General features: G+C 42.4%; 1 protein-coding gene across 2 annotated transcripts; it reads right to left on the reverse strand.

Annotated features, from left to right (window-relative positions):
* Positions 1–3,891: 3,891 nt before the first annotated feature.
* Positions 3,892–27,933, reverse strand: C1H3orf52 (chromosome 1 C3orf52 homolog). Of its 2 annotated transcripts, XR_012154300.1 has the most exons (8): positions 27,617–27,933; positions 20,592–20,718; positions 19,403–19,533; positions 18,418–18,488; positions 15,223–15,422; positions 13,595–13,750; positions 11,455–11,653; positions 3,892–3,926 (listed from the first exon to the last, which is right to left on the reverse strand). XR_012154300.1 is itself a non-coding variant. In XM_073305928.1 (6 exons), coding segments are annotated over exons 1-6 (657 nt in total). In that variant the 5' UTR covers positions 27,743–27,933; the 3' UTR covers positions 13,209–13,748. The 2 variants fall into 2 exon arrangements, 1 of the variants encoding a protein (XP_073162029.1); XM_073305928.1 differs by lacking the exons at positions 3,892–3,926; positions 11,455–11,653 and having other exon boundaries at positions 13,209–13,750.
* Between the last annotated feature and the right edge of the window lie 29 nt (positions 27,934–27,962).

Genomic DNA, 27,962 nt, shown 5'->3' on the forward strand with positions numbered 1-27,962 from the left:
TTTTTGGCCTTGAAATGGGCCATCACTGAGAAATTTCGAGACTACTTGTATGGTGCTCAGTTCCAGGTGTGGACAGACAACAATCCACTGACTTATGTGTTAACAAGTGCTAAGCTGGATGCTACAGGGCAGAGATGGGTGGCCGCCTTGGCTAGCTATGAGTTCAGCATTCAGTACCGATCAGGGAGAAGCAATGTAGATGCAGATGCATTGTCCAGGCGTCCGCAGGCTCCAGAAGTTGCTGTGATACCCACAGATGGAGTGAGAGCTATTTGCAGTGTGAGTCGCCGAGAGCCAGAGGCCCGTGAAGACTTTCAGGGATGTGTTGCAGAAGCTTTGGGCCTGCCCCCTGAATGCATGCCTTCTGCTTCGGTGAACTATATTGCATTAGACCAATCTCCTTTGCCCATGCTCAATGCGGCTGACTGGCAAGAAGCCCAGCGGCAAGATATTGACATTCGTGATACACTACTTGCCAAAAGGGAGGGGCGAAGCCCAACTGCGGTTGTCCCACCTAACCCGGAGGGTAAACTACTATTGAGAGAATGGACCAAACTAAAACTGATTCAGGGAGTGCTACACCGAATGACCACTGACCCTTTACAAAAACAACGAGCACAACTAGTACTGCCAAAAAAAGTACAGAGCCCTGGCCATGAGGGCCCTGCATGATGACTTTGGGCATTTAGGGATGGAGAGGACCCTGGAACTTATTCGTAGTAGGTTCTATTGGCCCCGAATGGCTGAAGATGTTCGCAGGAAATGTGAGACTTGCGCTCGATGTGTTCAAAGGAAAACTCTGCCCACGAGGGCTGCATATCTCAAGAACATCACCAGCAACAAACCTTTGGAGTTGGTATGCATTGATTTCTTGTCTGTAGAGGTAGACAAGAGGAATGTTGGAAACATTCTAGTAGTGACTGACCATTTTACACGGTATGCACAAGCATATCCCACACGTGATCAGAGGGCCACCACCGTTGCTCGAGTATTGTGGGACAAATATTTCTCAGTCTATGGATTCCCGGCTCGGATACACTCTGATCAGGGGCGGGATTTTGAGAGTCACCTTCTGAAGGAGGTGCTGAAGATAGCAGGAATTAAAAAGTCTAGGACAACGCCTTATCACCCCCAAGGTGATCCTCAGCCAGAGAGGTTCAATCGAACCCTATTAGATATGTTGGGAACTTTGCGACCAGAGCAGAAGGCAACCTGGAGCCAGCATGTCGCATTTCTGGTGCATGCCTACAATGCCACAAAGAACGATGCTACGGGAGTCACCCCATATCTCTTGATGTTTGGGCGAGAACCAAGATTACCCATAGACTTGTGCTTTGGTGTATCAGAGGATGGAGATAGCTATGAAACTCATCAGCAATATGTATCCCGACTAAAAGAAAAGCTGCGGGATGCTTATCGCTTAGCTACCGCTGCGGCTCGGAAGAACGCAGACCGCAACAAACATCGATATGATGCTAGAGTGCGTTCGCAGGAGCTCCAGCCGGGGGACAGAGTCCTGCTGCGAAATTTGGGTATTGCTGGCAAACACAAGATAGCTGACAGATGGAAGGCAATACCTTACCTGGTGATGGAAAAGCTGGGAGATCTGCCGGTCTACAAGATCAAACCTGAAGACGGTCCAGGGCAAATAAAGACGGTGCATAGAAACCTTTTGCTCCCTGTGGGGGAATTGGTAAGCACCCCTTGTGAGATGGGCCACGGCAGGGCCGCCGGGCAGAACAGAGGTGCTAGACCAAAGCCGCCATCCAACACAGACAGTGGGCCCCCTGCAGCTAACTTACCCCTATTCTGCACATCTGAGAGTGAGTCTGAGGAGGAAGACACAACCCTGGTGTATCCTGGGATGGAGACAAGATTTCAGTCTCGATCAGCTGAACCAAACGAGAGTTTTCCCTCTTCCGCCCTAAACCCAATGGCGGAACTATTTAGGCCCCTTTCTGATACCCCGGTGCTGCTGATGAGACCCCCCTGTGATGACACACACAGCTTATTGGACAATGGGGACAGACAGGTAGAGGATGTCCTGGGCACCTTGGACCCTCCAGCGTTAGAACTAGGAGTGCAGGGGCCTACGCCAGTAGCCGAGGGACCCTCCAGGGAAGCCTCTCCATCCGTCACTCAAGAGGATGTTCCCCTTACTTCGGCAACAGAGATTCTCAATAGACGAGACAGGGTGATAAGACCAGTGAAACGGTTAACTTATGATGCACCTGGGGTGACTAGTGAGGAGCCAATACATTTAGCACACAGGCTTGTGGAAGCTAAAGTGGGCTTCCTGAGGCCCTTTGGAGGAAACCAATGAGTTGGTATAAAGGGAGTGTGATTTGTCGGGACGACAAAGTCTCGGCTGGGGGGAGGATGTAAGCAGTGTCAGGATGAGCTCCACCCTGACATCTGGTGGTGAGGTGTGGCAAGTTGTGGAAAAGAATTTCAGGGGCCGATCTCATTTGCATAGGCACACCCACCACGCCTAGAATGAGACCATAGCTGCCCAAATGGTCACTTTGGCTGCTGTGGGATCCCCAGTGTCTCTGTTATTGGGGCAGGAAGAATAAATTGTTATTACCCTGATTATGGGAACTGTGCTTGGAACTGTACGTGGCCTTTTGTTACGATGGAGGGATTCACCATCATCTAAGTAGCACTCGCTAGGCAAGGGTCATGGGTTCCAAAACTGTGTGAATGGAGAGAGGCTGGGGACAAGTATTAATACTTGGTGGCATGGGCCCCTTGGTGAGGGCCTTACATGCTAATTGCACTTCCTCCTCTCTCCACTGTGGAATATCAGAGCTAATTTTGATTTCATTAGAAGTCTAGTTACAGGCTGCTGAGCTCACTTTGGGCTGACAGTGCACCAGCACTGGGGCTCCCCTATTATAAGCTGAATTCACCTAAGCGCTGAAATCACTGAGTGTTGTGTTAAGTAGTGGGGGAGCCTGAAGATATATTGTGGAGCAGTTTGCGGGCCGGCTGGCGAAGCAGTTCGACACGGAGCAGTGTGTGGATGGCAGGAGCTGCTTGTGGGCCGTGGAGCTGAGCGAAGGAGTTCGTGGGGCGGCTGGCGGAGCGGAGCGCAGCTGAGTGAAGGAGTTCGTGGGGCGGCTGGTGGAGCGGAGTGCAGCTGCGCGAAGGAGTTTTGTGGGGCGGCTGGCGGAGCGGAGCGGAGCGCCGCTATGGAGCTATGGGGCGGTCAGCTTCAGATCACGTAAGGTGCCTCTTACCCCCGTCCCATTTCCACCCAGGTTGGGAGGTAAAGCTCCGCCGATAAACTTTCGAACTCTGGGGCTGCCCTGACCAGGGACAGAGACTTTTGGGGCATTGGACTTTTGGGGTTGCTGGACTCAAGAACCAAAGGGAAAAGGGCATGCCCCGATTTGCCTGGGGTGGGTTGTTTTTGCTCATGGGTTGTGTTATGAATCCGGTTGGTGGTGTTTCCCCAACATAATGCCACATTGTTTCTCTCTGTTATTAAAAGACTTTTGCTACACTCAGACTATGTGCTTGCGAGAGGGGAAGTATTGCCTCTTGGAGGCGCCCAGCGGGGGTGGTATATATTTGTCCCAGGTCACTGGGTGGGGGCTCGAGCCAGTTTGCATTGTGTTATTGGAATGGAACCCCTAGATATTGAACCCGGCCCTTGTTGCTGCCAACTCTGACGGGCAGAAGGGTTACACAAGAGCTAGTGATATTAATATTACTGTAAATATGGATGAGTGTTTTGGCACTTTAAGTACATGCCTGAGCATATGCATGTCAGCATGTGAGCACATTTAGAATTGTGCAAGTCTTTTAGAACAAACCCCTAAACAGGACAAAATTCACAGTGTTGATGACTCACGGTGTTATGAAAACCTTTTCTTTAAGATGGGTTGACTTTTAAGGGCACCAAAGTTAAGTTTCAGGTCCTGAAAAGGAATGCATGGTAAAAGATGCAATTAAAAAAGAGTTTTAAGTGAGATTCCCTGAATTTTAGGTTTGGACAAAATAGTCTCATGGTCAAAACCTTACTCTAAGAATCAAAATCATTTGAGGATTCACAGACTATCAGGTCTCTGAGTAACATTTTTTCATAATTGAAATGTAGAAAAGGGGAAGAATTGTCTAGTGGCTCGAACATGAGTCAGATCATCTGAGTTTCAGCTCAGACTCTGCCACTGTTTCTCTCTGACACATAGTGAGGTTACATGACTTACCTGAAATCTATTACCTGTTCTTTTCAAGAGGCATGATCTTTCCCCACCGCAAATGCACTGGAATTCTTACTGCTTTACTTAGACTAATTGCTGAGGGCAGAAATTATGTCTCCACTTAATTCTGTGCAGTGGCAACCCCAATTTGGTGCTCAGCAAGTAAGTACTAATAGTAATATTACTAACGTGTCTGAGATCTTTAGATGGAAGGTGCTGCTAAAGTGCAAAATATTAGTATTGATAAAACACAGTGAAACCAAATTTCAAAGGGGGAAGATATCCACATGTAGGCACCAAAGTGAGTACAGTATAAGGAGATCAGAAAGAAAACATTAGCCTGTCCTACGAAGGATATAGCAAGCCACTCAAAGATACATGCCAGAGCCTAAATACCTGTTTTCAGTGCCTTAATACTGTACTGACTTATACTAGACTTGATGTATATTTTAGGTGCCCAAAACTGAAAGTTTGGCTTTCCAAGTTTACAGAAACAGCAAATAGTCTAGCAAGCCTAAGAACAAGAAACAAACCACATGTACTGAAGTGTAAATCAGTTGATAAAGATGATGTTGACAATTCCCCATTTATACATCAACAATTGGAACAGAAACAGTCACCAGGATGAACTCTGCATACAGTCCACCAAACCACTGTGCAGAACGGCTAACATACTCACTGCCATATAGAACATCCCATACACTACCAGGCTTAGATCCATATTTACTACACAAACGTAGGCAGGATAAAACTATATAGTCAAAAGGAACAATCTTGCGTTACTGAGGATGACAAGATTATGCAACACGAACTACAGAGCATCACTTGAGCTAGGAAAGTACAGAGGATCCCCATCTCTATCAGGGGCAGTCTCTGAGCCTGCCCAGTCAAAAACAAAAGGGAAAGCATCAAAAGGCTTTGAGCTGTGTTTTATAATGCAGTGAGAGCAGTCTGAAGTCCACACTAAGCTCAGAAAAAGGTAACTAAAACTGCTTATACATGTGAATTTTATTCATCCGTCTGTGACAAGTTTCTAATCTCTTTCCACGGTCAGTTTCACACAGGTTGGTAGTTTTCCAGGGATTGTGTTGATGAAGCAAGGTCTGTATCTGTGAGAGTCCTGTTATAGAACAGAGTTCTCCTTGTCCCTTTGATAGCCAGTCTCTCACACTTTTGTCTCTCCTGCCTCCATGATGTGCCTGTGCCAAAGGCTTGAAATTTACACGTTTTGCTTTTCTCTCTCCAGCACAGGCCCACAGAAGTGACCTAGCTGCCAGTAAGGTAATGAAAGCTTTTCTGCAGTTTTAAGACAATGCCTTGGAGCTGGAAAGCTTTTGATTAAACCTTCCAGTATAAGAGTAAAGTATGAAATCTTTGAGTGGCTGGCTAAATCCTTGGTAGGACTTCCCTAATACCCAAGGTGGGAGAAAAGGGGAGTAAACAGACCAGATCTGGGAGGTCTTTAGAACCTTGTCATGGGGAAGGATGGGTTGAAGTTGTACCCTTCAGTAGGTTTTCCGCAGATGAGCAGAAAACAGCTGGATTAAAGCATAAGGGAACTGGTCCATCTCACATTACTATGCAGAATTAGTCAGGGCTGATATTCTGATCAGGGGGCTGAGGGTGAAGAGGAGAAAGTATAGGAAAAAGCCTGTAGGTTTTGGTGATAATGACTCATGGGTACCATAGAATCTGCATATTCTCATTTCACAGTCAAGCAGGAGGCATGCTGCTGCTGCTTCCAGTCTTCACACTACCAGACAAAGCCAGCTACGAAGAGAATAATTTACTGTGTCCCGGATTCCAGCCACCCTCTGATTAATACACTCTGCCACAGTACCCATTTAGGGAAGCAACTTTACTGAGCATGTGCAATCCAGTCAGACAGCTACATTAAACAAAAAAGTAGCTGTAAAAAGTAGCTCTTAACCAAATATGTACTACTAATTATTTGTATTGCAGTCTCATCTAGGAACCCCCGTCGCAGACCAAGACCCTGCTATGGTAGGTATTGTACAAACACAAAGATGATCCGCTTCTGTGTCCAATATTGTATAAAACCTAGGAAAGCCTTCAGGGATTGTGTTTTCTTCATCAGTTCATACCTGTTGATAGAGAACATGGAGGATGATTCCTTGAAGACATTAGCATAGTGGAGGACAGACTACCATTCTATCTCTATAATATAAAGGGTGGCTACAGAAAGCACCTAACTGAGTAGGACCTACTTAAGTACAGTTCTAGTCATACAAATGACTAAAACTGGCACCATAGAGGTCCATGTTTAGTGCTGCTTAATGATTTCAGATCTCGTTTACAACTAAATATGTTTCCCCGCAATGCCCAGCCCTGAATACTTTTGCCCCCTCACATATCCCCCCTGGGATAAGTTAAACCTCTTTCATCTATTATCTGTTTACACACACACACACACACAGAACAGATTTCAGAGTAGCAGCCGTGTTAGTCTGTATTCGCAAAAAGAAAAGGAGTACTTGTGGCACCTTAGAGACTAACCAATTTATTTGAGCATGAGCTTTCGTGAGCTACAGCTCACTTCATCGGATGCACGTGATGAAGTGAGCTGTAGCTCACGAAAGCTTATGCTCAAATAAATTGGTTAGTCTCTAAGGTGCCACAAGTACTCCTTTTCTTTTTACACACAGAGAAATGAGCATGCGGAATAGACAGAGGAGGAGCAAGTGATATTTCTACCTACGCCTTTTGTTCTCTTGTTAGTGGCTTTTCCTGCTTCTCTTCACTCTTCCGGTCCCTTGGCCTTGTTAAGTTAATTTTGATAGAATTAATGAGTCCAACCAGTCAACAGTACTAACATGACCCTGTTGCTGTACAACACTAAACAGTTAAACAGATTGGAGTTCCAAGCACAGAGACCTCTGCCTGCTTACTCCCATGGCCACCATACTATTAAAAACCTTAATCTTTTATTTAAGATACAGAAAAACGTATTACAAAGGCCTTAACTGAAGTATTAAACAAGGCTTTCATGTTAATAGCCCTTGTTCCCTTTCTCTTTCCCTGTATAAAGCTTTTAGAAGGAAAATCCCCTGCCTGACAGGCTCTTAGATGGAATTAAAGAGGGCAAATAACTCCTTTTGGGGAGAAAAGAGAGGAAGTTAATTGAGATGGGCTGAAGCTGTTGCTGTAAAGTCCAATCCTTTAAGGCACACAAGAAGAACACACCAAAAAAAGGGAGAAAAAAGAACAGCAAAGAGAGAAAAATGCAGCTTTTGTCTTGTGTACTGACTTACTTTCATTCTCACTACTCAAGCAAACATAGGCCCCGTAGGCCCACTCCAAGATCTGGAAAACTCATACCAGCAATGGTCTGTTTAGGGCATTACTTTTAGCTCTCTGTCATAAGCTTACAGAAATGTTCCAAAATATGCAGTAGTGGCCAGCTAATCCAGACTTATCAAAGAGAAGGCAAAAGAAGAGGGCTAGAAAAGAGAAGAAACAAGGTGGGGAAGAAAAAGGACACATGGGGGAATGGAGGACAGCAGGAACCAAAGTCTCACATTCCAGGTGGCGTCTGGGATTTAGCCAGAGCCAGTCAAGTGGCAGTATCATCAGTATCCCTCCCTCTGGCTCAATCTGGTCAGGACAACAAAGACCTGGGGGTCCCAGGAGATGGTGGTGATCGTAGTCATTATGGTGAAGTTTGCTCCTTCCTTGCCTCCCAGTCCACCAACTTGATTCTTCCCCTGAAATCCTTTTATTAACAACCCTGAAAGGAGTGATGGAAGGAATACCCATCTCTTCATTATTTTGTCTACTAGCTAGGTCCAATTTATGACACACCTACATGGTTTCCAGGCCAACACTCCTCTTGTTTACCTGATTTGATCTCACTCCAGTCCTTGGGTGGCATCAAGAGGCTTTTTGGTTTGGATTAAGTCAGTCTTCGTCCTTGACTTTTGCTGACTTGTACAAGCAGTTCTGTGTTACAGGGACAGCTAGACTCTTGTAATCTTGAATAACTTATAGCACAAGCCTCTGCACAACAGCCTGCAAGCTGCACCAGTTTTGGCTTCCCCGTACTCAGAAGGTCAAACACAGAGGTGATGTGTAAAGGAGTTAGGTGTATGTTAGATGCTAGTAAATGGGTGTGTCTCTCTTAAATTATTCTAAATGGCCCCTAGACTAAGTGTAAGTTAGGCTAATGTATATATTGATTGTGGGGAACACAGAGATGGTGTAAGTTACACCAGCTTAGACTGTGTTCACCTCTGAATTTATCCCTGCATATGCATAAGCAGTATTTGAATAGTCTTCCAAGTGCAACTACTTCTGAAGCACAATTGAGCTCTTTACCACTGGGGGTAACTGTCTGACTGCCCCCCAAAACAAGATGGGAAACTTTAATGACCCTGAAGATCAGGTCTGCAATTTTACATTCCATTAGACAACAAGCATGCATAATTGGATGCTCCTACGCATGGTAAGCTGCAGTTTACACAATACGGAAGTGATTGCAGATTTGGCCACAACAGTGAATATTGTTGTCAGTCACTCAGTACTGGGCTAGCAACAGGGCTACCACATGAGTCTCACTCACTGTATAGTCTTCAGTTTCAGTGCAGGGCAAGAGATTTTCAATACTGCTCTCTCTTCTCATTATCAGGCTAATCTTGAAGAAAGAGACTTGACTCATCCTAATGAGATATGCTACGCCACCATCAATCATGGCCTTAAGGAAAACCTCCCCATGATAAACAGCAACCATGAAACTGAATATACCTTAATCTGCATGCCTGCCAAGAAAGTGACTTTTACCGGTCACCAGGACAATGAATATGATTATGTCCTGATAAGTTAGGAAATCTGCTCCTCTCTTTACTGCACCAAAGGAGCCTGCATATTCTAAGCAACTAGGATGCGTCTTCCAAACCATTTTCCCAGTAACATCAACAGTTACAATAAACCCAGGGGCATCCCTTTAACATACACAGCCTACACTTTGGGGTAGTCCTGCCATTCACTGTTCAAGTGACACTTTACCATAAAAGATTTAACACAATGAAATTTACACAACATGATGTTGGGACTAGTTGGGTAACAAAGCAACACAAATCAACAATATCTGCCCATTGCAAGATGGTATAGTAATTTAGGAGCTTCATTATTAGAAGCTGCTAAGGCTTTCAGTCCTCTTTGCAGAGTTTTAAATAATTGCACAATTTATTTTAGAAGGGGACTAGTGAACATTTCCAGTGACCCAACTGTTGGTGAAAATTTCAGTGACTCTGGTAAAACCTCACCAGAATGCTTGTTTACTTAAATTATAAAACAAAGACCTAGAGTGCCCTTGCACTGGCTGATCTTGCTGTAGGATGGTGTGGGTACAGAGCTGTGGTGGTTAATTTGACCATCCGTACAGTGGTTTTACAACCTGTGACCCAGATCTCAGAGAAGTCTTAATGAAGTTGCATTTGAATGAAGAAATAAAATTACACTGCTGAGGATTCATGTGCAAATAATGCTATCGCTAGTCATACTCACTGCCACCACCTAAAAGAAGATGAAGTCTTACCATGGAACCTAATGCTGCCTTCAAATGCACATGTGCTATCCCTGTCATTTCCAATAGGAGCTCCGCTGGGACACAGCTCTTGCAATTCACTGCACTCCTGGCTTGCAGCACCATATTGCAGATTTGCATATTGCAGCACAGCCTACAGATGGAGTCATAACTTCTGCCCGCAGTTTTGAAAATGTAACTAGTCCTGGCCAGCAGAAGCCCTACCTCCCTACTGTTCCAGTCCTGGGATTTTTCCAGAGACACACAAATATGACATTTTTGAGATGGATAAAGGTTTACAGTCAACTAGATGAGACAGCTGAACTCATTTTGTCTTGCAATTTCAGCGAGACTGAAAACCAAGTATTAAACAGATTAGAAGAGTTAATGCTGTGACACTAAGCCCCCTGTATCCTTGCCTGGACATTTGAATGCCTTCAAATTCTGTATTAGAACACATCTGGAAAAACACATATTGTGTCTTTTTTCTGGTTTTGAACTTCCCATGTACATAACTGCTGACAATACCTCTAGCATTTCTGTGCCTAACTCCTCCCTCGTTTGCAGCTCATTCATCTTAATATTGTCACATCTCCGTGCTACTTCTTTGAAAGACAGCTAGGACTCATGAGTCATGGAAACTCAGCCAGCATGGCACAGACATTGCTAAGGCAAGGCAGTCTTATCTGCATCTGGAGTTTCTGCACACCAGCAGAGAGGAGAGCTGCATTTAGAGCACCGTAGAGAACATGCTACCATTGATTGTTGTACAGAGGACAATAGACAGAGTTATCAGGACTAAATTTTCTCGTCCCCTTTCATTTTGGTTCCAGGATCTTGGACATTACATTCAAATTAGTAAAGCATTTTAAAAAATATACTAGCCAAATTATTGTATATTTTCATGTTGGATAACATTAAAACCCATTCATCTGCCCTGTTATTGTCTTGTATGGTTTAAACTTAAACTCAAAGGAAAAGGTAAAGATCATTTTAAAAAAAAATCTGTTACTCATGTAAATGAAGTGCACAGTTGGAGGATCTATTTTATAATGGAGGCCTGACTGTGTGAAGACTGCTGACAGCCCCTTTTGTGCACAGCCCTTCAGGTTTACTGTATATAAGCCTTACTCCATGTTAGGATCCTGGTGCATTTCCCCCACAGCACTCTTACTGGCCCAACTCCCCCTCTCTGTACTACAACAGTTGGGAGCTACTCCTTTCTCCAAGTATGGCAAAGCTGGCTGGGATAAGGGGAGGACTGGAGAGTGGTGAGTCTCCCATTAATTCTCACTCCAACACTGCTCTCGCTCCTCTCACCGAACCCAGGTGGAAAACAGGCAAAGAAAGATTATCAATTGTGCTGCTTCCCTGCAGGGCCCAAGGGCAGGTACAGTCACCGCAGACAATGCATCACAGGACCAAGCAGCAGTGCAAAGGCAAGGGGACTGGGCATGACTCCCATTGCTCTGGAAGATCTTCATGGCCCGTTGCTTTGCAGGAAAGACTACCTGTCACTTCTGTGAGGGTGGGAGTGAACTTTATCTTCCTCAGGCTAAGAATCAGGAAGACAATATACCACCTACGTGCAGAATATGGCTCTAAAAGCACCTATATCACATTGGTGCATTAACATCAGCCACATTAAAAATGAGAACTGACACCTAGTAAGGAAACATGAAGCCCCGGCCACGTTGTACCTACCAATGTGGTGCTGGTGGCAATAGCTGTGTGACAAATGGGAGAATCAGGTGATTCGCTCATTTATCCTGCACCACTGACCAGACTTCCTCATCGAAATTGACCTAGCCCAAGTTCTGAGTCACTGCTGGTTACACAAGTTTTGCACGGCTCTATCTTTATCGTCATCTTTCAGCTCAAAGTCACCAGTCAAGGCCTAGAACTGATACAACAATTCAAACAAATGTTAAATAATATCGCAAAAAATAATTTAATATATGAGCTACAGTTTTGTCATTTTCTAAAAATAGATTACAATTCTTTTTAAAAAGTGATTTCCCATATACTTGTCTCTTACTGTAATGCCATAAAGTTTCCTAAGATAAATCTTACAGTAAAAATGTATTAAAATTCACATTTCAGTATAAACCTTCACTTCAAAATTCAGAATTCACTGCAGGAAGTTGCACTTCCATAGTATAATGTTGAAGTTCTCTCTTCAGCCCACATGAGTCACAAAAGTCATAGTTCAGTTTCTCCTTAATTTTTCTGCCACGTGCAAATGCAGTATTACTGTCATTACATGATCACATGTTGACTTTCTGATGTGACATGCTTAGAAACAAAGGATTTGCCTGATATTACCACTGACCAATCTAGTCCAGTGTTTTGCCTAGAACTGTGACTAGTATTTGATCATACAAAAGGCCGAAAAACCCCATCTCCGGTCATATATCATATCTGTATATGGAGTGTTGGTGAGTATTTCCTGACCCCTGCAGACAATCAGGATATGGACCCAAAGAAGGGTTTTTAAAAAAACAAATGATAGTTGTGTCAAATACTTGCCATTTGACACACATATTGTGGACTAATTGTATTAAGTTAGCAAGTAAACAGGTATATTGACCCATGAGAAATTCCTAGAACACTGCATACTGGAACATGTCACTGAGGAGCACATTTATCCTACATACCTCTGGGTAAGCAATCCTAAATTCACTTTACTCATATCAATAATCCCACTGAATGGAATGGAAATATTTGTGTCTAAGTGCTTGCAGGGCCAGGCCATGGGACAGTAGTAAAGCATCATAAATATACATGGCACTTCACTGTACCAATAAAGATAAAGTCACTGCTCCATCAGAGCTTACAATCCATCTAAATTAAGGCAAGAAACAGGAGCAGACATCTCCAGAGGGAGGGAGAGAAAAGGGAAAGATGAACAAGAGAGCAACATGACAGAGGTCTCTGGAAGAGACTAATGCAAAAGTTTGAAGGTCAGTTAAAAAAATCAGGAAAACGGTGAAGTATTTAAGTGTGTTCAGTTTGCAAGAAATGGGTTTGGAGAGGGATTTCCGGTTGAGGGATGAAGTATGGTCGATGCAGTCAGCATGAGAGAAGCCAGGAGGTGAGTGTGGGAAACAAAGTGAGTTTGTGTGTGTATGGGGGCGGGGGGGATGTGAGAAAACCTTGATCTATGCAGGAAATAGCCCGACTTGATTATGTTAAGAGTTGTCACTTTGGATGGGCTAGCACCAGCAGGAGAGTGAATTTGTGTGGGGGGGTGGAGGGTGAGAAAACCTGGATTTGTGCTGGAAATGGCCCACCTGTTGATCACTTTAGATAAGCTATTACCAGCAGGACAGTGGGGTGGGAGGAGGTATTGTTTCATGATTTCTGTGTGTATATAAAGTCTGCTGCAGTTTCCACGGTAAACATCTGATGAAGTGAGCTGTAGCTCACGAAAGCTCATGCTCAAATAAATTGGTTAGTCTCTAAGGTGCCACAAGTACTCCTTTTCTTTTTGCGAATACAGACTAACACGGCTGTTCCTCTGAAAAGTTCAGGGGGCAACTGCATGGACAACTTAGCATGTGCAAAGAGGAGAATGTGACTGGCAGTAGGGTGGGAAGAGTGGAATGTTACAAAGGAGCTTGAGGGAAAGAACAAGTTCTGGAGTCAATTGAAAAGGCAATGTAAAACTAGTGAAGGTGCTGCAAAAGTGGATGAAGGTGATCAACATCAAGTTACATGATTTTTGGCAACAAAGCTTCAAGTGGATTGGAGAAGGGTGGAGTAAGTGTCAGGCAGCAGTGAAGGAGATTGCTGTATTCAAAGTGTAAATAGCTGTGATAAATATACTGCATTTGCTACATACATTATTGCATTATGTAAAGTGTTCACAATAGAGCCATATTCTTCAGAAACGTTTCAAAATAATTAAAGTAATTCTCATTCCTCAGGATGGTATTAGATACGGGAAGCACATGTTCTCAAGTAGCCGTGGTAAACTAGGAGTCTTTCCGCTATTACTCTGAAACAGAAACAGTACATTAAAAAAAACTTAAAATTAAATGTTAAAACAATCTCAATACATACGTTTCTTAACTACTTTGTGGTTTTTTTCATTCACTCCATTACTACTTGAAAAATGAAGTAAGTAGTGCAAGATCTAAAATGACAGCACGAGTCGGCTTTCTGTCCCATGCTTCAATAGCTGGACTATATTTCTTGCAACTAATGTGAGAGCCTTTTTTACACACACATTACATGGCATGATATAGGCTGGGATTTTTGAAAGCGTGCAAGGTTGCCCAACTGCCATTGCCTTTCAATGAGAATTGGGCATTGAACTTCCTCCTTTGAGACCCCCACACCAAAGGAACTAAAAATCACTGAAATGAGGCTTTACAGACAGGTTGGGAAAAGGTAAGAAGAGGGTCTAGAGCTTTGAATAAACTATCTCCTAACTGACCAAAACATTTTCAGGGTCTGGTTTGAATTTCCCTCCTGATAAAGTACTTCTACAGTCTTTTTACAACACAGTACTTTTTACAGTGCTTACATTCAGCAATAAGGAAGAAAAATCACCTGACCCTGGGACTTCAGTCAAACTTTAAGGCAATAGGATTTTTAGCTGGTATGTATACATTGTCATTTTGAAAACAGGGGATAGTCATCTCATGAGTTCCAATAGGCCACAATATAATGAGGGGAAGGAGGGAGGAAAGTCAGTACTCAGGGTCTTTTATAAAAACCTGATCATAACAGACAATTTCCATAAGCTTTATCCAACACCTATGTACATATGAAGCAATATTGTTCCTGCACATTACATTAAGGATTTAACACTCTTTTACAAGCATCTGAAAGAAGGGCCTATACTAATGAAGTCTTATATAATATATAATAATAATATAATTATAATATATATAATATATAATAATATAATTATAATATATTATATATATAATGAAGTCTTCATTACTGAGACCTCTTGTAACCAGTTTTCAAAACTTATTGTTCTTTGTCTGGGACCGTGGCTGGAACTGTAGTGTGAGAAGCTGGAGAGATAGGGCAGGCTGGTGGAGCACAGTGATCTTTTCAAGTATCAGGGGGTAGCCGTGTTAGTCTGTACCCACAAAACCAACATGGAGTCCAGTGTACCTTAAAGACTAACAGATTTATTTGAGCATAAGCTTTCATGGGTAAAAACCCCATTTATGCTCAAATAAATGTTTGTGATATTTTCACAACTCTTTCTGCATCTACTCCATCTAGTACTAAATAAATCTCTCTCAGAATGTACGCATAAATTAAAGTAAGAGTACAACAATGTTATAAACACTGATTGTTGATATTTTAGAACATTACCAGTACCTCTATGTGCATAAATATATTAACTGCCAAGTCTCATTATCTTTCCATAAATACTTCTTTCATTTTAAAAAACTGTGAGTACTTATTCTCTTTCTAGAGATAAATTCTATTATATATGGCACTTACAAGTTAGTGTGAGAGAAGCTGGATCAAGCCTTATCTTAGTACATTCAGGTGCTTCCTGATCATAAGTATCTTCCTGATCATAAATATTTTGTCGCAAGACATTCATCACAAACTCTTCACTCATCGTGTACTTCATGAACTCATCAGCCACTGGTGGTAAGGAGAACACCAGCTGGTGGAATGCAGTGGCATTTTCATGTCTGAAAAAGAAACAGACCTCAGGAGGAATAAGCACTGAAAGCTTTTAGAATTGCCTTTCCTTTTAACATGAGCATTTATTTTGAAAAAACATGACCTAAGGAGAAAACATTAAAAACAACGGCATATTTAAACTAACATGCTGTCCGCCTTCGCCCCGCAAGTGCAATTACTGTTGACGCTAATGGGATTTGTACATATAATCCAGATATAGCACGGGTAAGACTTTCAAAGAGTACAAAAACGCACTGAGAAGTCAAAAATCTCCCCCATATGGACATTATTGTGAGCAATCCAAATATGGTGATACCAGGAGACCTGCTGCAATAGGACACCTTTATTTTACATAATAGCTCACAGAAGTGACTACTTTTCTGATAACATTTTCCATTCTTCCCTCTAACAATATCTGATAACAAGCCAATGTTTCTAATTCAAATTCTGGAGTATATTATGTAAACCACTGAATTGAAGTCCAATTCTGGAGTGATTTGTGAATTCATTGAACTGGAATCACAACTTTATATTCGATAGATACAGATTGCTTTTTTTTCCTGGTATCTTTTATCCCAAAGGATCACAAGATATAGCATGCAGAGCAAATTGCCTCAGCACATGCCTATCTCTGCGGTATTCTACCATAACCATCCTCACCCAGTGTGACCCTAAGAAAGCATCACACCAAGATCACTAATGACCACTCCTTAGGTGAATCTGAGGGGGTTTGTCTCTGTCCCCTGGCTTTCAGCTCTGTGCTGCCTTTCATGCTCTTCATCATAGTCTTTGCAAATCTATGTTCTCCTAGTTTCTCCCTATTTTTTTTTAGCCTTTTATGTCATTTTATGTCTTCTGTGGGCATCTCCTGTACCAGGTCTCCTTTGCTTCTCCCCTCCTACCCCCTCTCAGTAAGTGATTCCATAAGTTTCCACAATTTCCACTACCATCTGTACGTGGACAATTCTATAATCTACCTCTCAATCCCCTCTCTAACCTCCTCTTCTGTGTTAAAACACTGCCCTCAAATTCAGTCTAAGCCCTTAACCTCCCTCCAGTGCCATACTGATGCTGACAACTCCATTGTCTTCCCCCGTCTCCCATGATTGCAGCTTTCTCCTGCCTTTCCAGAAAGTCCTGTTACTTCTTACTCTGTACCACCACCACAATCTGTCCCATCCCTTCCTTTCAACCTTGTTGCTAAATTTCTCTCCATAGCTCAGCCACCCATTACCTTTATTACTGTGACCTGAACCTCCAGCAAACCCTCCTCTCATTTCAACCTCTCCAATCTATCCAAAATACTGCTACTTTACTCTCATCTGCTCCTGCTACTCTGAGCAAGCCATGTAGAAAATGGAAATCAAGTGTGATTTTCTTGTTGCTTGTGTGTGTCTGTGCTGTCTTTAAGTTCTTTAGAGCACATACCTCTCATTTACAGAAACACCTACCATGCTTTTGGGCACTGTGATTGGATTTTAAAAAAGGTATTTAAGCAATGCTTCGCTCATTGCAACATGTAACTGATTTAGGAGTCTAAATCTCATTTTCAAAAGGGATTTAGGGGCCAAAATCCCATTCCCTAAAATCCTAAGTACCTAAATTGCTTCAGAAAACGAGATTTAGACTCCTAAATCAGTTAGGTTTCAGAGTAACAGCCGTGTTAGTCTGTATTCGCAAAAAGAAAAGGAGTACTTGTGGCACCTTAGAGACTAACCAATTTATTTGAGCATAAGCTTTCGTGAGCTACAGCTCACTTCATTGGATGCATACTGTGGAAAGTGTAGAAGATCTTTTATACACACAAAGCATGAAAAAATACCTCCCCCCACCCCACTGTCCTGCTGGTAATAGCTTATCTAAAGTGACCACTCTCCTCACAATGTGCATGACAGTCAAGTTGGGCCATCTCCAGCACAAATCCAGGTTTTCTCATCCCCCTCCCTCCCCCTTCCTCAGACGCTTTTGTTAAACCCTGGATTTGTGCTGGAAATGGCCCACCCCGACTATCATACACATTGCAAGGAGAATGGTCACTCTAGATAAGCTAAAAGAAAAGGAGTACTTGTGGCACCTTAGAGACTAACCAATTTATTTGAGCATGAGCTTTCGTGAGCTACAGCTCACTTCATCGGATGCATACCGTGGAAACTGCAGCAGACATTATATACACACAGAGATCATGAAACAATACCTCCTCCCACCCCACTGTCCTGCTGGTAATAGCTTATCTAAAGTGATCATCAAGTTGGGCCATTTCCAGCACAAATCCAGGTTTTCTCACCCTCCGCCCCCTCACACACAAACTCACTCTCCTGCTGGTAATAGCCCATCCAAAGTGACAACTCTCTTCACAATGTGTATGATAATCAAGGTGGGCCATTTCCTACACAAATCCAGGTTCTCTCACTCCCTCACCCCCCTCCAAAAACCACACACACAAACTCACTCTCCTGCTGGTAATAGCTTATCCAAAGTGACCATTCTCCCTACAATGTGCATGATAATCAAGGTGGGCCATTTCCAGCACAAATCCAGGTTTTCTCACCCCCACCCCCACCCCCATACACACACAGACTCACTCTCCTGCTGGTAATAGCTTATCAAATCAGTTAGGTGTTTCAACACTGAGCACAGCAATACCTAAATACCTTTGCAATATCTGGGCCTAATAATGTATATTAAAGCAAAGTTGCTCTGAAGCAATTCCAGTTTTCTCACTTCAACAAGTGTGATAAAGCTGGCAGTTGAGACCACCAAGGACTGAGCATATGGACAATACTTAAAGATATCCTATAACTTAATAACATGTTCTATTGGTAGGCAACTTATCCTTTACAAATGTAATTGGTTAATTTTGGTGGAAACATAACTTCACTGATTGTACTGATATTTCTCCTGAGAAATATTATTTCAGAGTTTTAGAATGTTTTGTATGTCTGTGTGACAGATTCAATTCTGCTAAACAAACACTTAAAGAAAATTCTGACATTAATTTCCTACCTGAAGGAATCCACTTGAGCAGTGATAAAATAGCGCCCCAGGGCTGGAGATGAACTGTAGACATCTATTAGCTTGAAAAGAGAATCAAATATTTCTTTCATGGCATACCTTCCAACACAAGTAGAAGAAAATAGGGTAATTTAAGTTTTCAGAATGAGGGAGTGTATGGAACCTTGAGGTCAAGTCCTGGCAGATATCTGTACAAGGAACTCATTTTATTTTAAAATCTAATGGTAAAAATCAGTTTCTGCTCTCATTTGGGAGTTCAATTTCAGTTTATTTTCTCTGTGCCAACTAATTTTTTTTTTTAAATACATACAATACTTTTCTGTTTATCTGGAAAAATCACTCGGGATTGATGTTAGAGTGGGGACTTCAACAATCTCTACTTATCCTTTGCATTGACTGAACTAAAAACCAGGATAGGAAAGTAGGTGATGCTGCTCCCTTGATAGTAATAAGGAATGTCAGACCGGCCAGGCAAAACTGATCCTAGCTTCTCAAGCCTTCTAGGATTTACAATACTCGAAGGAGCAAGCCTGAGGTTGTGTTATATCGACATTTAATAGAACTGTGTAGCAAATTTGTAAAGTAAAAATACAGCAAACAGCTTAGCTAAGCTAAGGGAAAGTTCATGGTTCAGGATGTAAACCAGCCAGTCTACAGTTTAAAAAAAAATAAAAATAAAAGTTTTTTTACAGCTGCTTTAATTTCCCTGCTAAACCAAGTCAGTTTTTTAACCAGTATGGCTTCTTCCTCAATCTTAGGATTGTGGGATTTTGAGCACATAGTAAAGTGTTCTTAAACAATTCCCAACTATCACTTCCATTTTTCTGAATCAATTCTTCCTCCCAGAGATAAAATTGAGAACCCTTTGACCCAAGAAAATAGCATGGATGAAAGTTTAATGTCAGCATACACAAAGGAAACACCAAATAGGTGTTATGGTCAGAATCAGCTATGGTGAAAGCTCTGTCATAATTACCCTCCTAGTAAGATCTTCAGAATAATTTGATTGAGCAGCACACTTTACTTGTAGTGTTCCAGAAAAATTGCGGTAATTTCCACTTGATACTGATTCAGGATCCCAATATTCATCTTCATCGATGTAAACCTCTGTAATACCAAAAAATGAAAGAGCGTGTTCCCAATTGGCTGCTACAGATAGAAAAAGTTTGGTATCATCCAACAATGGCAGCTCTCAAAGCATGGTCAACAGAACACTGCCGGGGGAGGGGAGCATCAAACTGACACTGTCAGAGTGGAGATGTATTTGTTAGTGCTCAGATAAAATACTTCCTGCCATATGTAGCCCAGACCTATTTCCAGGGACATTTTGACTGGCTGAACTCAAAGGAACTTGTGCCTGGAAGCAGCCCCTATGACTGCTTTGTCAGGTGTTTCTTAAATGTAAATTTAGCCACAGTGAAAACTGGAGGGTTACAGGCTGACAGGCACAACACATAAGTTATCCGAAGAAATTCGAGCAGTTGCGGGTGCAGGCACTGCTCTGACTCATATTAGGAAGACTGACCCCCAGGCAAAGCTAATGAATTGCACCAATACAAAATATCAGGATAACACCAATCTGGCTGCATTCATTGCATTGACACAAATATGATTTTCATCTTGTCTCTTTGACCTTGTCCTAGTATTATTTTCTCATGTAACCATGGTCTGCAATTGCCATAGAGAAGATATGGGATCAGACTGGGGAGCTGGCCGTCACAGGATTTTAGCTTAAGAAAAGGCCCAGAGCATAACAGTTTGAGAACCTTTTGTCTAGACTTAGTTATTATATTAACAACCTTGGCATACCCCTATTCAAATCAACGGGCATGTTGCCATTGGATTCAAACAGCAATTATCTTGAAGGCAAGCTACCAAGCAAATATAGTTTAACAGAAAAAAGAGTAATAGATTTAAATGTACAAGCATCAGCCCCTTAAGATCTCTCGGTGCCTTAACTGAAAATCAGTACTAGTTACAACATGGCAAGAAGAAAATTCCTCAAATACACCGAATACCCAACTGCTCAACCCACCACATATTATAAACTACCTTCATGACAAAACTCTACAGCCAAACTCCAGACAGGCTGCAGCATGCATCTAAAAGAAAACCACAGGTCATTTAGTTTGTGAGACACAAATTATCAAAAGTAAAGTACATACCTGAATAAAGAATTAAGCTGATAATAATCACTAGAAGGAGCCCTAGGAAAACTGAAGATATAACCATCCACAGTTTACATTTCCAAAAAATTGTGTCACCACAAGACCTCCGGTAGTAGGCTCTCCCCTAATCATACAAAGAATAAAAGAAGTTGTCTGTTTAGAAACTAGGATGGAAAAGGGGAGGGGGGGGGAAGAGAGAAAAAAGAGCTTTTCTTTATCTTTAGGATAAAGAATATAAAAAAAAATCTATATAGAGACAGGAGATAATATATTGCATTTTTACTGTGCTTTTAATTCAAGGATATGAAAATATTTTCAGAAGCATTAGGATCATGTATCACTTTCAGGCCTGGTCTACACTGGGGGTGGGGACCGATCTAAGATACGCAACTTCAGGTACGAGAATAGCGTAGCTGAAGTCGACGTATCTTAGATCAACTTGGAATCACTTACTTCGCATCCTCGCAGCACAGGATCGACGGCCACTGCTCCCCCGTCAACTCCGCTTCCGCCTCTTGCAGTGGTGGAGTTCCGGAGTCGACGGCAGAGCGATCGGGGATCGATTTATCGCATCTACACTAGACGAGATAAATTGATCCCCAATAGATCGATCACTACCCGCCGATCCGGCGGGTAGCGTAGACGTGGCCTAAGTAAACCAGCATTAGTTATAATTAATATCAGTCGGTAAATTGACTTGCCTAAGGTTACACAGTGGTAGAGCAGTAAAACCTTGTCTACTTTTGAATCAATCTGCTCTGATAAGTGAAGACTGTAGAAATGATGCAATTTTAACTCAATGATGAAACCAAGTGGTTGTGTATAATCTAGTTGACTATCAACTGAGTTTTTCCTTGGAGATTTGCGTCTATATTATTTGCAAGGGCTTGATTCTAGGCACAGTTGCATCTCTTCAGTTTAAGGTATAATTTTAAACTGATTCTGCTAAACTGCTGCAAAAAACAGTGTGAACACACTTACTGAGGTTTCAATCAATCAGACTTACTTTCACTAAACTTAAATCAATTAGGAATAGGTTTAAAATAAACCAAAACAAGCCACATCTTAAACCAAAGTCTCTACACACACGGGATTTTCACCAGTTTAACTAACCCACTTTAATTAACCTGTTACAAATTTCATATTTAGACAAGAGCCAAGTTTCTTGAAACAGTGCAAAAAGGCTTAAGTATCTAGAGTCTCATGAGTGGTTCTCAGAACCCAACATGGAGCTTAGATCTTTCAGACCTTGTAACCTGCCTAATGGAGCTTACAAGGTCTGCAGGATGGGTCTCTGTTCTTAGTGAGAAGAACTGGAAAAATATACTATTTATGAATATTATGTGTGATTCCATTTCCCTGTTCAGTTGCATATTGGTGCCTGACTGAATCCCCAGAGCTCAGGCAAAGGAGGCTGTCAAGGGGCTGCTACAGAACTCACTAAGAAAGGGAAAAGAATGACATCTAAGAGAGCAGCAAAATACGAACCCTGGACTTCAGAAAAGCAGACTCTGGCTCCCTCAGGGAACTGATGGGCAGGATCTCCTGGGAGGCTAATATGAGGGGGAAAGGAGTCCAGGAGAGTTGGTTGTATTTTAAAGAAGCCTTATTGAGAGTGCAAGAATGAACCATCCACATGTGCAGAAAGAATAGCAAATATGGCAGGCGACCAGCTTGGCTTAACAGAGAAATCTTCGGTGAGCTTAAACACAAAAAGGAAGCTTACAAGAAGTGGAAATCTGGACAGATGACTAGGGAGGAGTATATAAATATTGCTCGAGCATGCAACAGTGTAATCAGGAAGGCTAAAGTACAACTGTAGTTGCAGCTAGCAAGGGATGTGAAGAGTAACAAGGAGGGTTTCTACAGATATGTTAGCAACAAGACAACGGTCAAAAAAAGCGTGGGAACCTTACGGAAAGGGGGAGGCAACCTAGTGACAGATGATGTGGAAAAAGCTGAAGTACTCGATGCTTTTTTTGCCTCTGTCTTCACAGACAAGGTCAGCTCCCAGATGGCTGCACTGGGCAGCACAGTATGGGGAGGAGGCGAACAGCCTTCAGTGGTGAAAGAACAGGTTAAGGATTATTTAGAAAAGCTGGAAATGCACAAGTCCATAGGCCTGGATCTAATGCATCTGAGGGAGTTGGCTGATGTGATTGCAGAGACTTTGGCCATTATCTTTGAAAACTTGTGGAGACTGGAGGAGGTCCCAGACGATTGGAAAAAGGAAACTATAGTGCCCATCTTTTAAAAAGGGAAGAAGGAGAATCCGGGGAACTACAGACCAGTCAGCCTCACCTCAGCCCCTGGAAAAATCATGGAGCAGGTCCTCAGGGAACCATTTTGAAGCACTTGGAGGAGAGGAAGGTGTACAGGAACAGTCAACATGGATTCACCAAGGGCAAATCATGCCTGACCAACCTGATTGTTTTTTGAGATAACTGGCTCTGTGGATATGGGGAAAGCGGTGGACATGATATATCTTGACTTTACTAAAGCTTTTGATATGGTCTCCCACAGCATTCTTGCCAACAAGTTAAAAAAGTATGGATTGGATGAATACACTATAAGGTGGATAGAAAGCTGGATAGATTGTGGGGCTCAATGGGTAGCGATCAATGTCTCGATGTCTAGTTGGCAGCCAGTATCAGCGCACTGCCCCAGGGGTCAGTTTTGTTCAACATCTTCATTAATGATCTGGTAGATGGGATGGATTGCACCCTCAGCAAGTTCGCGGATGACACTAAGCTGGGGGGAGAGGTAGATATGCTGGAGGGTAGGGATAGGGTCCAGAGTGACCTAGATAAATTGAAGGATTGGGCCAAAAGAAATCTGATGAGGTTCAACAAGGACAAGTGCAGAGTCCTGCACTTAGGATGGAAGAATCCCATGCACTGCTACAGGCTGGTGACTGACTGGCTAAGCGGCAGTCCTACATAAAAGGACCTTGGGATTACAGTGGATGAGAAGCTACATATGAGTCAACAATGTGCCCTTGTTGCCAAGAAGGCTAATGGTATATTGGGCTGCATTAGTAGGAGCCAGCAGATCAAGGGAAGTGATTATTTCCCTCTATTTGGCACTGGTGAGGCCACATCTGGAGTAGTGTGTCCAGTTTTGGGCCCCCCACTATAGAAGGTGGTGGAATCTCCATCCTTAGAGGTTTTTAAGGCCCGGCTTGACAAAACTCTGGCTGGGATGATTTAGTTGGTGTTGGTCCTGCTTTGAGCAGGGGGTTGGACCAGATGACCTCCTGAGGTTTCTTCCAATCCTAATCTTCTACAATTCTAAGACCGCCCCTCAGGTACCCAGCTTTAAACAAGTTAAGATAATAATGGATGGGCCATCAATTGAACGGAGAAGTTACTTAGCTGGCTCCATCCAGACCAAAATGTTTTACTCCTCCCAAGGCGAAGTCTAGACTCAAAGAGGAGTCAAACAGCTCATGGACTACATAGAAGGGGTGGGCCGAGAAAACAGCCAGGATATCTGAAGACTTGAATACTGCGTGCGGTTCTGGGTGCCCCATCTCAAAAAAGGAACATTAGAATTGGACAAAGGATGGAGATAGGGAGCAGACATGTGTAGGGATATGGAACAGCTTCTGTATGTGGGGAGATTCAGAAAAAAAGATTGGGATATGATAAAGGCCTATAAAATGGTGACTGGTGGGGAGAAAGTAAAGAAGGAAGTTTTATTTACATAAACCCAACACACAAGAACCAGAGGTCACCCTATGAAATTCATGCACAGCAGGTTTAAAACAAACAGAAGGGAGTACTTCTTGACACAATGCACAGTCCACCTGTGGAACTCACTGCTGGGCAATGCTGTGAAGGCAAAAAATATAACCGGGATCAAAAAAGAGTTAAAGTTCTGCAGGATAGGTCCTTAAATGGAGATGCAACCCCATGTGCTGGGTTTCCCTAAGCCTCTGACTGCCAGAAACTAGGCCTGGATGATGGATCTCTCACTAATTGCCCTGTGCTGTTCATTCTCTCTCAACCATTGGTCTGACCCAGTATGGCCATTCTTAGACTCTTATGTGTGAGTGAAAAACCTGGCAGCCTGGACAGACACATACACAGACAGAAGGAGAAGGATGCAAGCAGTCAGCTGGTTCTCCCAGCTCAGAGGTGGGAAATGAGACCTGACTAAGCTGAGGATAAAGAGGCTAAGCGTAGGTGAGGGAATAGGTGTGCACATCTCTTGTTTTGACTCCAGCTCTCTAAGTGCTGCGTATCTTCTGAGCAAAATAAATTATGCCTTTTGTGCAAGACGTCGTTTCTGTAGCACTGCCAATGCATTCTGTGTCAGGCTCCCAAGGAAAACTGGCAGGTCAGGTTTTCCCCCAGGTCAGATTGGCAGTGACCTTCAGATTTTTACACCTTCCTCTGTAGTGCATGGGTCAGAGTTAGTCATCAGGATTATCTAGCTAAATCTCATTTAATCATTTCCCTGCCACTGCAGGGGCGGTAGGCACTTGTGCACATTGGTCCCTCCTATTCTCTGCCTCTGGCACATAATAGTCTATTTTTCTGTGGGCTGACACACATTGGTCTAGTTTTGATGGCTGGATTTAATGCAGAGGTCCTGGGTGGTGTTTATGGGCTGGTTGGTGTTGGTGAAATACAGGATGCCAGACTAGATGATCTGGTGGTCCCTTCTGGCCTTAAACTCTATGACTGTGACCTGCTGAATTAGTTAGGGGCTATAACCTAAAGACTCAGCGAGAAATACACAAAGAGAGGAAGAGGGATAGGCCTATTCCTTGAAAGGAGTTCAATCTGGTGACTGGAAAAGGGTCTCAGCAGGGGCAGACTACCCAGGAACTTGTGACACTTAGTAAGGAACAGGCTGCCCCTCCAGACCTTGCAAGCTACCTGTGTATAATAGTACCTGGGTAACAGAACATCTTCCTAATGGTACACAGTTCTTCAAGGGGATTAAATTTATGTATGGAGTTTTATTCAGTGGAACTTCTGAACCCAAAACTGTCAGGCTGCACTTACAGACTTCCTATTCTCGAATCAAAACTAAAACATTATACTGTAATACCCAGCGTCATTTCAAAGTTTCTTGGACCAGACCACTTGGTTTATGAAGTTTATAGATTCCTCCGGGTGTTAAAGTATTCATGGAGAACTTTACAAAAACATCCACACCTATGAAGTTTATAATATCAGTCCACATAGCCCTTATATACAAACTGTCATAGCAAATAGCAGAAAGAAGTTTTGAGGGGGTTGTTTTTTGGATTGTGGGGTGAAGTAGAAATCATTTACATTGTTAACTAGGGCATTGCTAATGTTAAGGTGTTGATGTCTACATTAAAAAAATGAAGAAAATATGGAGAGACAGACAAGAACCATTTGATTATTGTACATTTAGGTTTTCACTTTTGAGGGCAGGTTGCAGGAGGTTGGCAAAGGAGACAGTGAGTAAGGCACATGTGTAGGATGTACTATTTTTGTTTGGATATTTAAACACATGAGGTTTATAGTAAAATTAATAGTAATGTTGTGTTTAAAAAAAAGAAACAGGGATTTTCTAGCTTTTAATTTAACGCTTGGCGCTAGTGTATCACGTTATTTCTCACAACACTTCTGTGTAATCAGAAGGCACAATACCCATTTTATGGGTAAGGAAACCGAGACAGACACTTCCCAAGGCTACAGACATGAAGGCACGGATTTCAGCTCAGGTTTCCAGCCTTGTGCTCAGACCATTACAGAATGCTGAGTAAAGAAGTTTTAACTGACTTGATGTAAAGTACACATTCAAATCCTGGATTCCTCCCTAGAACTGAACAAACACCCTCTTTACTTAGATAAGAAAAATCAATATGTCAGAGAGCTCGGGGGAAAGGTAGCGCCTGAAAACAATGAATAGTTTCACAGACGTGTTGGGCAGTGCTGTAGGGTTGATTACTGTGCAACAGGAGTGAGGCAGAAGAAGAAACCGGGAGTAACCATGTTCAAGATCATTTTCAATCACGCTTTAGATCTCGTCGATAGCTCAACACCTGATTTGCCAGTGCAGACAGACACACACTTCTAAACAAAAACTAACCACAAGAGTCTGGTGGGTAAATCCCTAGACTGGGTTTTAGGAAACTGGATTAAATTTTTGGCTCTGCCACAGACTTCCTTTGTGGTCTTGGGCAAACCACTGAATGTGACTGCGTCTGAATTCTCCATCTGCAGAATGGTGATACTACTTCTTTTCATGTATTTGACTAAGCTTTTTGGGGCAGGAGTCATCCTACTATGTGTATATGTAACATGCTCATCATACAAATTAATAATCGTTCGCACTCACAAGTTACAAGCATTGTTATTAACAATCCTACTCTCGTTTTAGCAAAGTTAAAGAAGTTTACAATAGCTGACAATATCCCTCTGCTGGTGATGTTAATGATCTAGAATACAGAATTTATATCTGCCGTTGCTTCCTTTGATCACACTACACACTTACTTATATATTAAAGGAGAAGTGCTAAATAGTTTTGGCCCAAAGGTTAGATTGTGGAAAGGAAGAAACTTTTTTAAACAGAAACAAATCCTAATATTAGTAGTAGTGTTTTCCTGACATTTTAATTCTTTTCCAAATGAAAAGCTTTTAAATTTGCATTTTAACATCTCCCTTTAGTGACTGCAATTCATCCATTGCAATACTGATATCATGACAAACTGAAAGCGAAACTTGTAAAATTACAAGTGTGATTAGCATTTCACTCCAAAAAATGAAATGAACAAACAGCATTAAAAATGGTAAATGAGTTAGATTTTAAATATCCTGTTTCAGTCAGATGTCATTAACAGCGGAGGAAAAGAAATCTGCTTTTAACCTTAGTATTTCTGACATTTAACTATAAGTCAACAACAACAAAAAAGATGTAAAATAAATTTTACAATAAAGCAACTTATTCCACCAGAATGCTCCTCAGTTATTTCAATCACTGTACAATGTTTAGGTAACATGCTTATAAGTAGAAAGTGAATGAATATGAGTCCTACCTTATTTGTGATAGATGCTTCAGGATTAAGAGGTTTATTATGGTCCGCCTCATTTTCCTCCTCAAGTTCTCTCCCCCCCTGTAATTCAATAGCCTGACATTCATGTTCAGGAACACAACCATTCATCGCTTCCACTTCTGTGAGGAATTTTGACTTTATGGCAAATACCAACAAGATACACTTCCTTCCTGTTTATGCTGCAATAATATTGGTGTCTGTTCAGGGACAAGATCTGATATGTCAGCAGCCAGGGTCAGCATAATTTACAAGCAAGTGATCTCAGTAAGTTGGGTAAACAAGGGAAATTCCATGGAGCAAGGAGTGGACTGGGACTGTATCCTCTGAA

This window comes from Lepidochelys kempii, chromosome 1, assembly GCF_965140265.1.
Source record: "Lepidochelys kempii isolate rLepKem1 chromosome 1, rLepKem1.hap2, whole genome shotgun sequence".
Taxonomy (NCBI): domain Eukaryota; kingdom Metazoa; phylum Chordata; order Testudines; family Cheloniidae; genus Lepidochelys; species Lepidochelys kempii.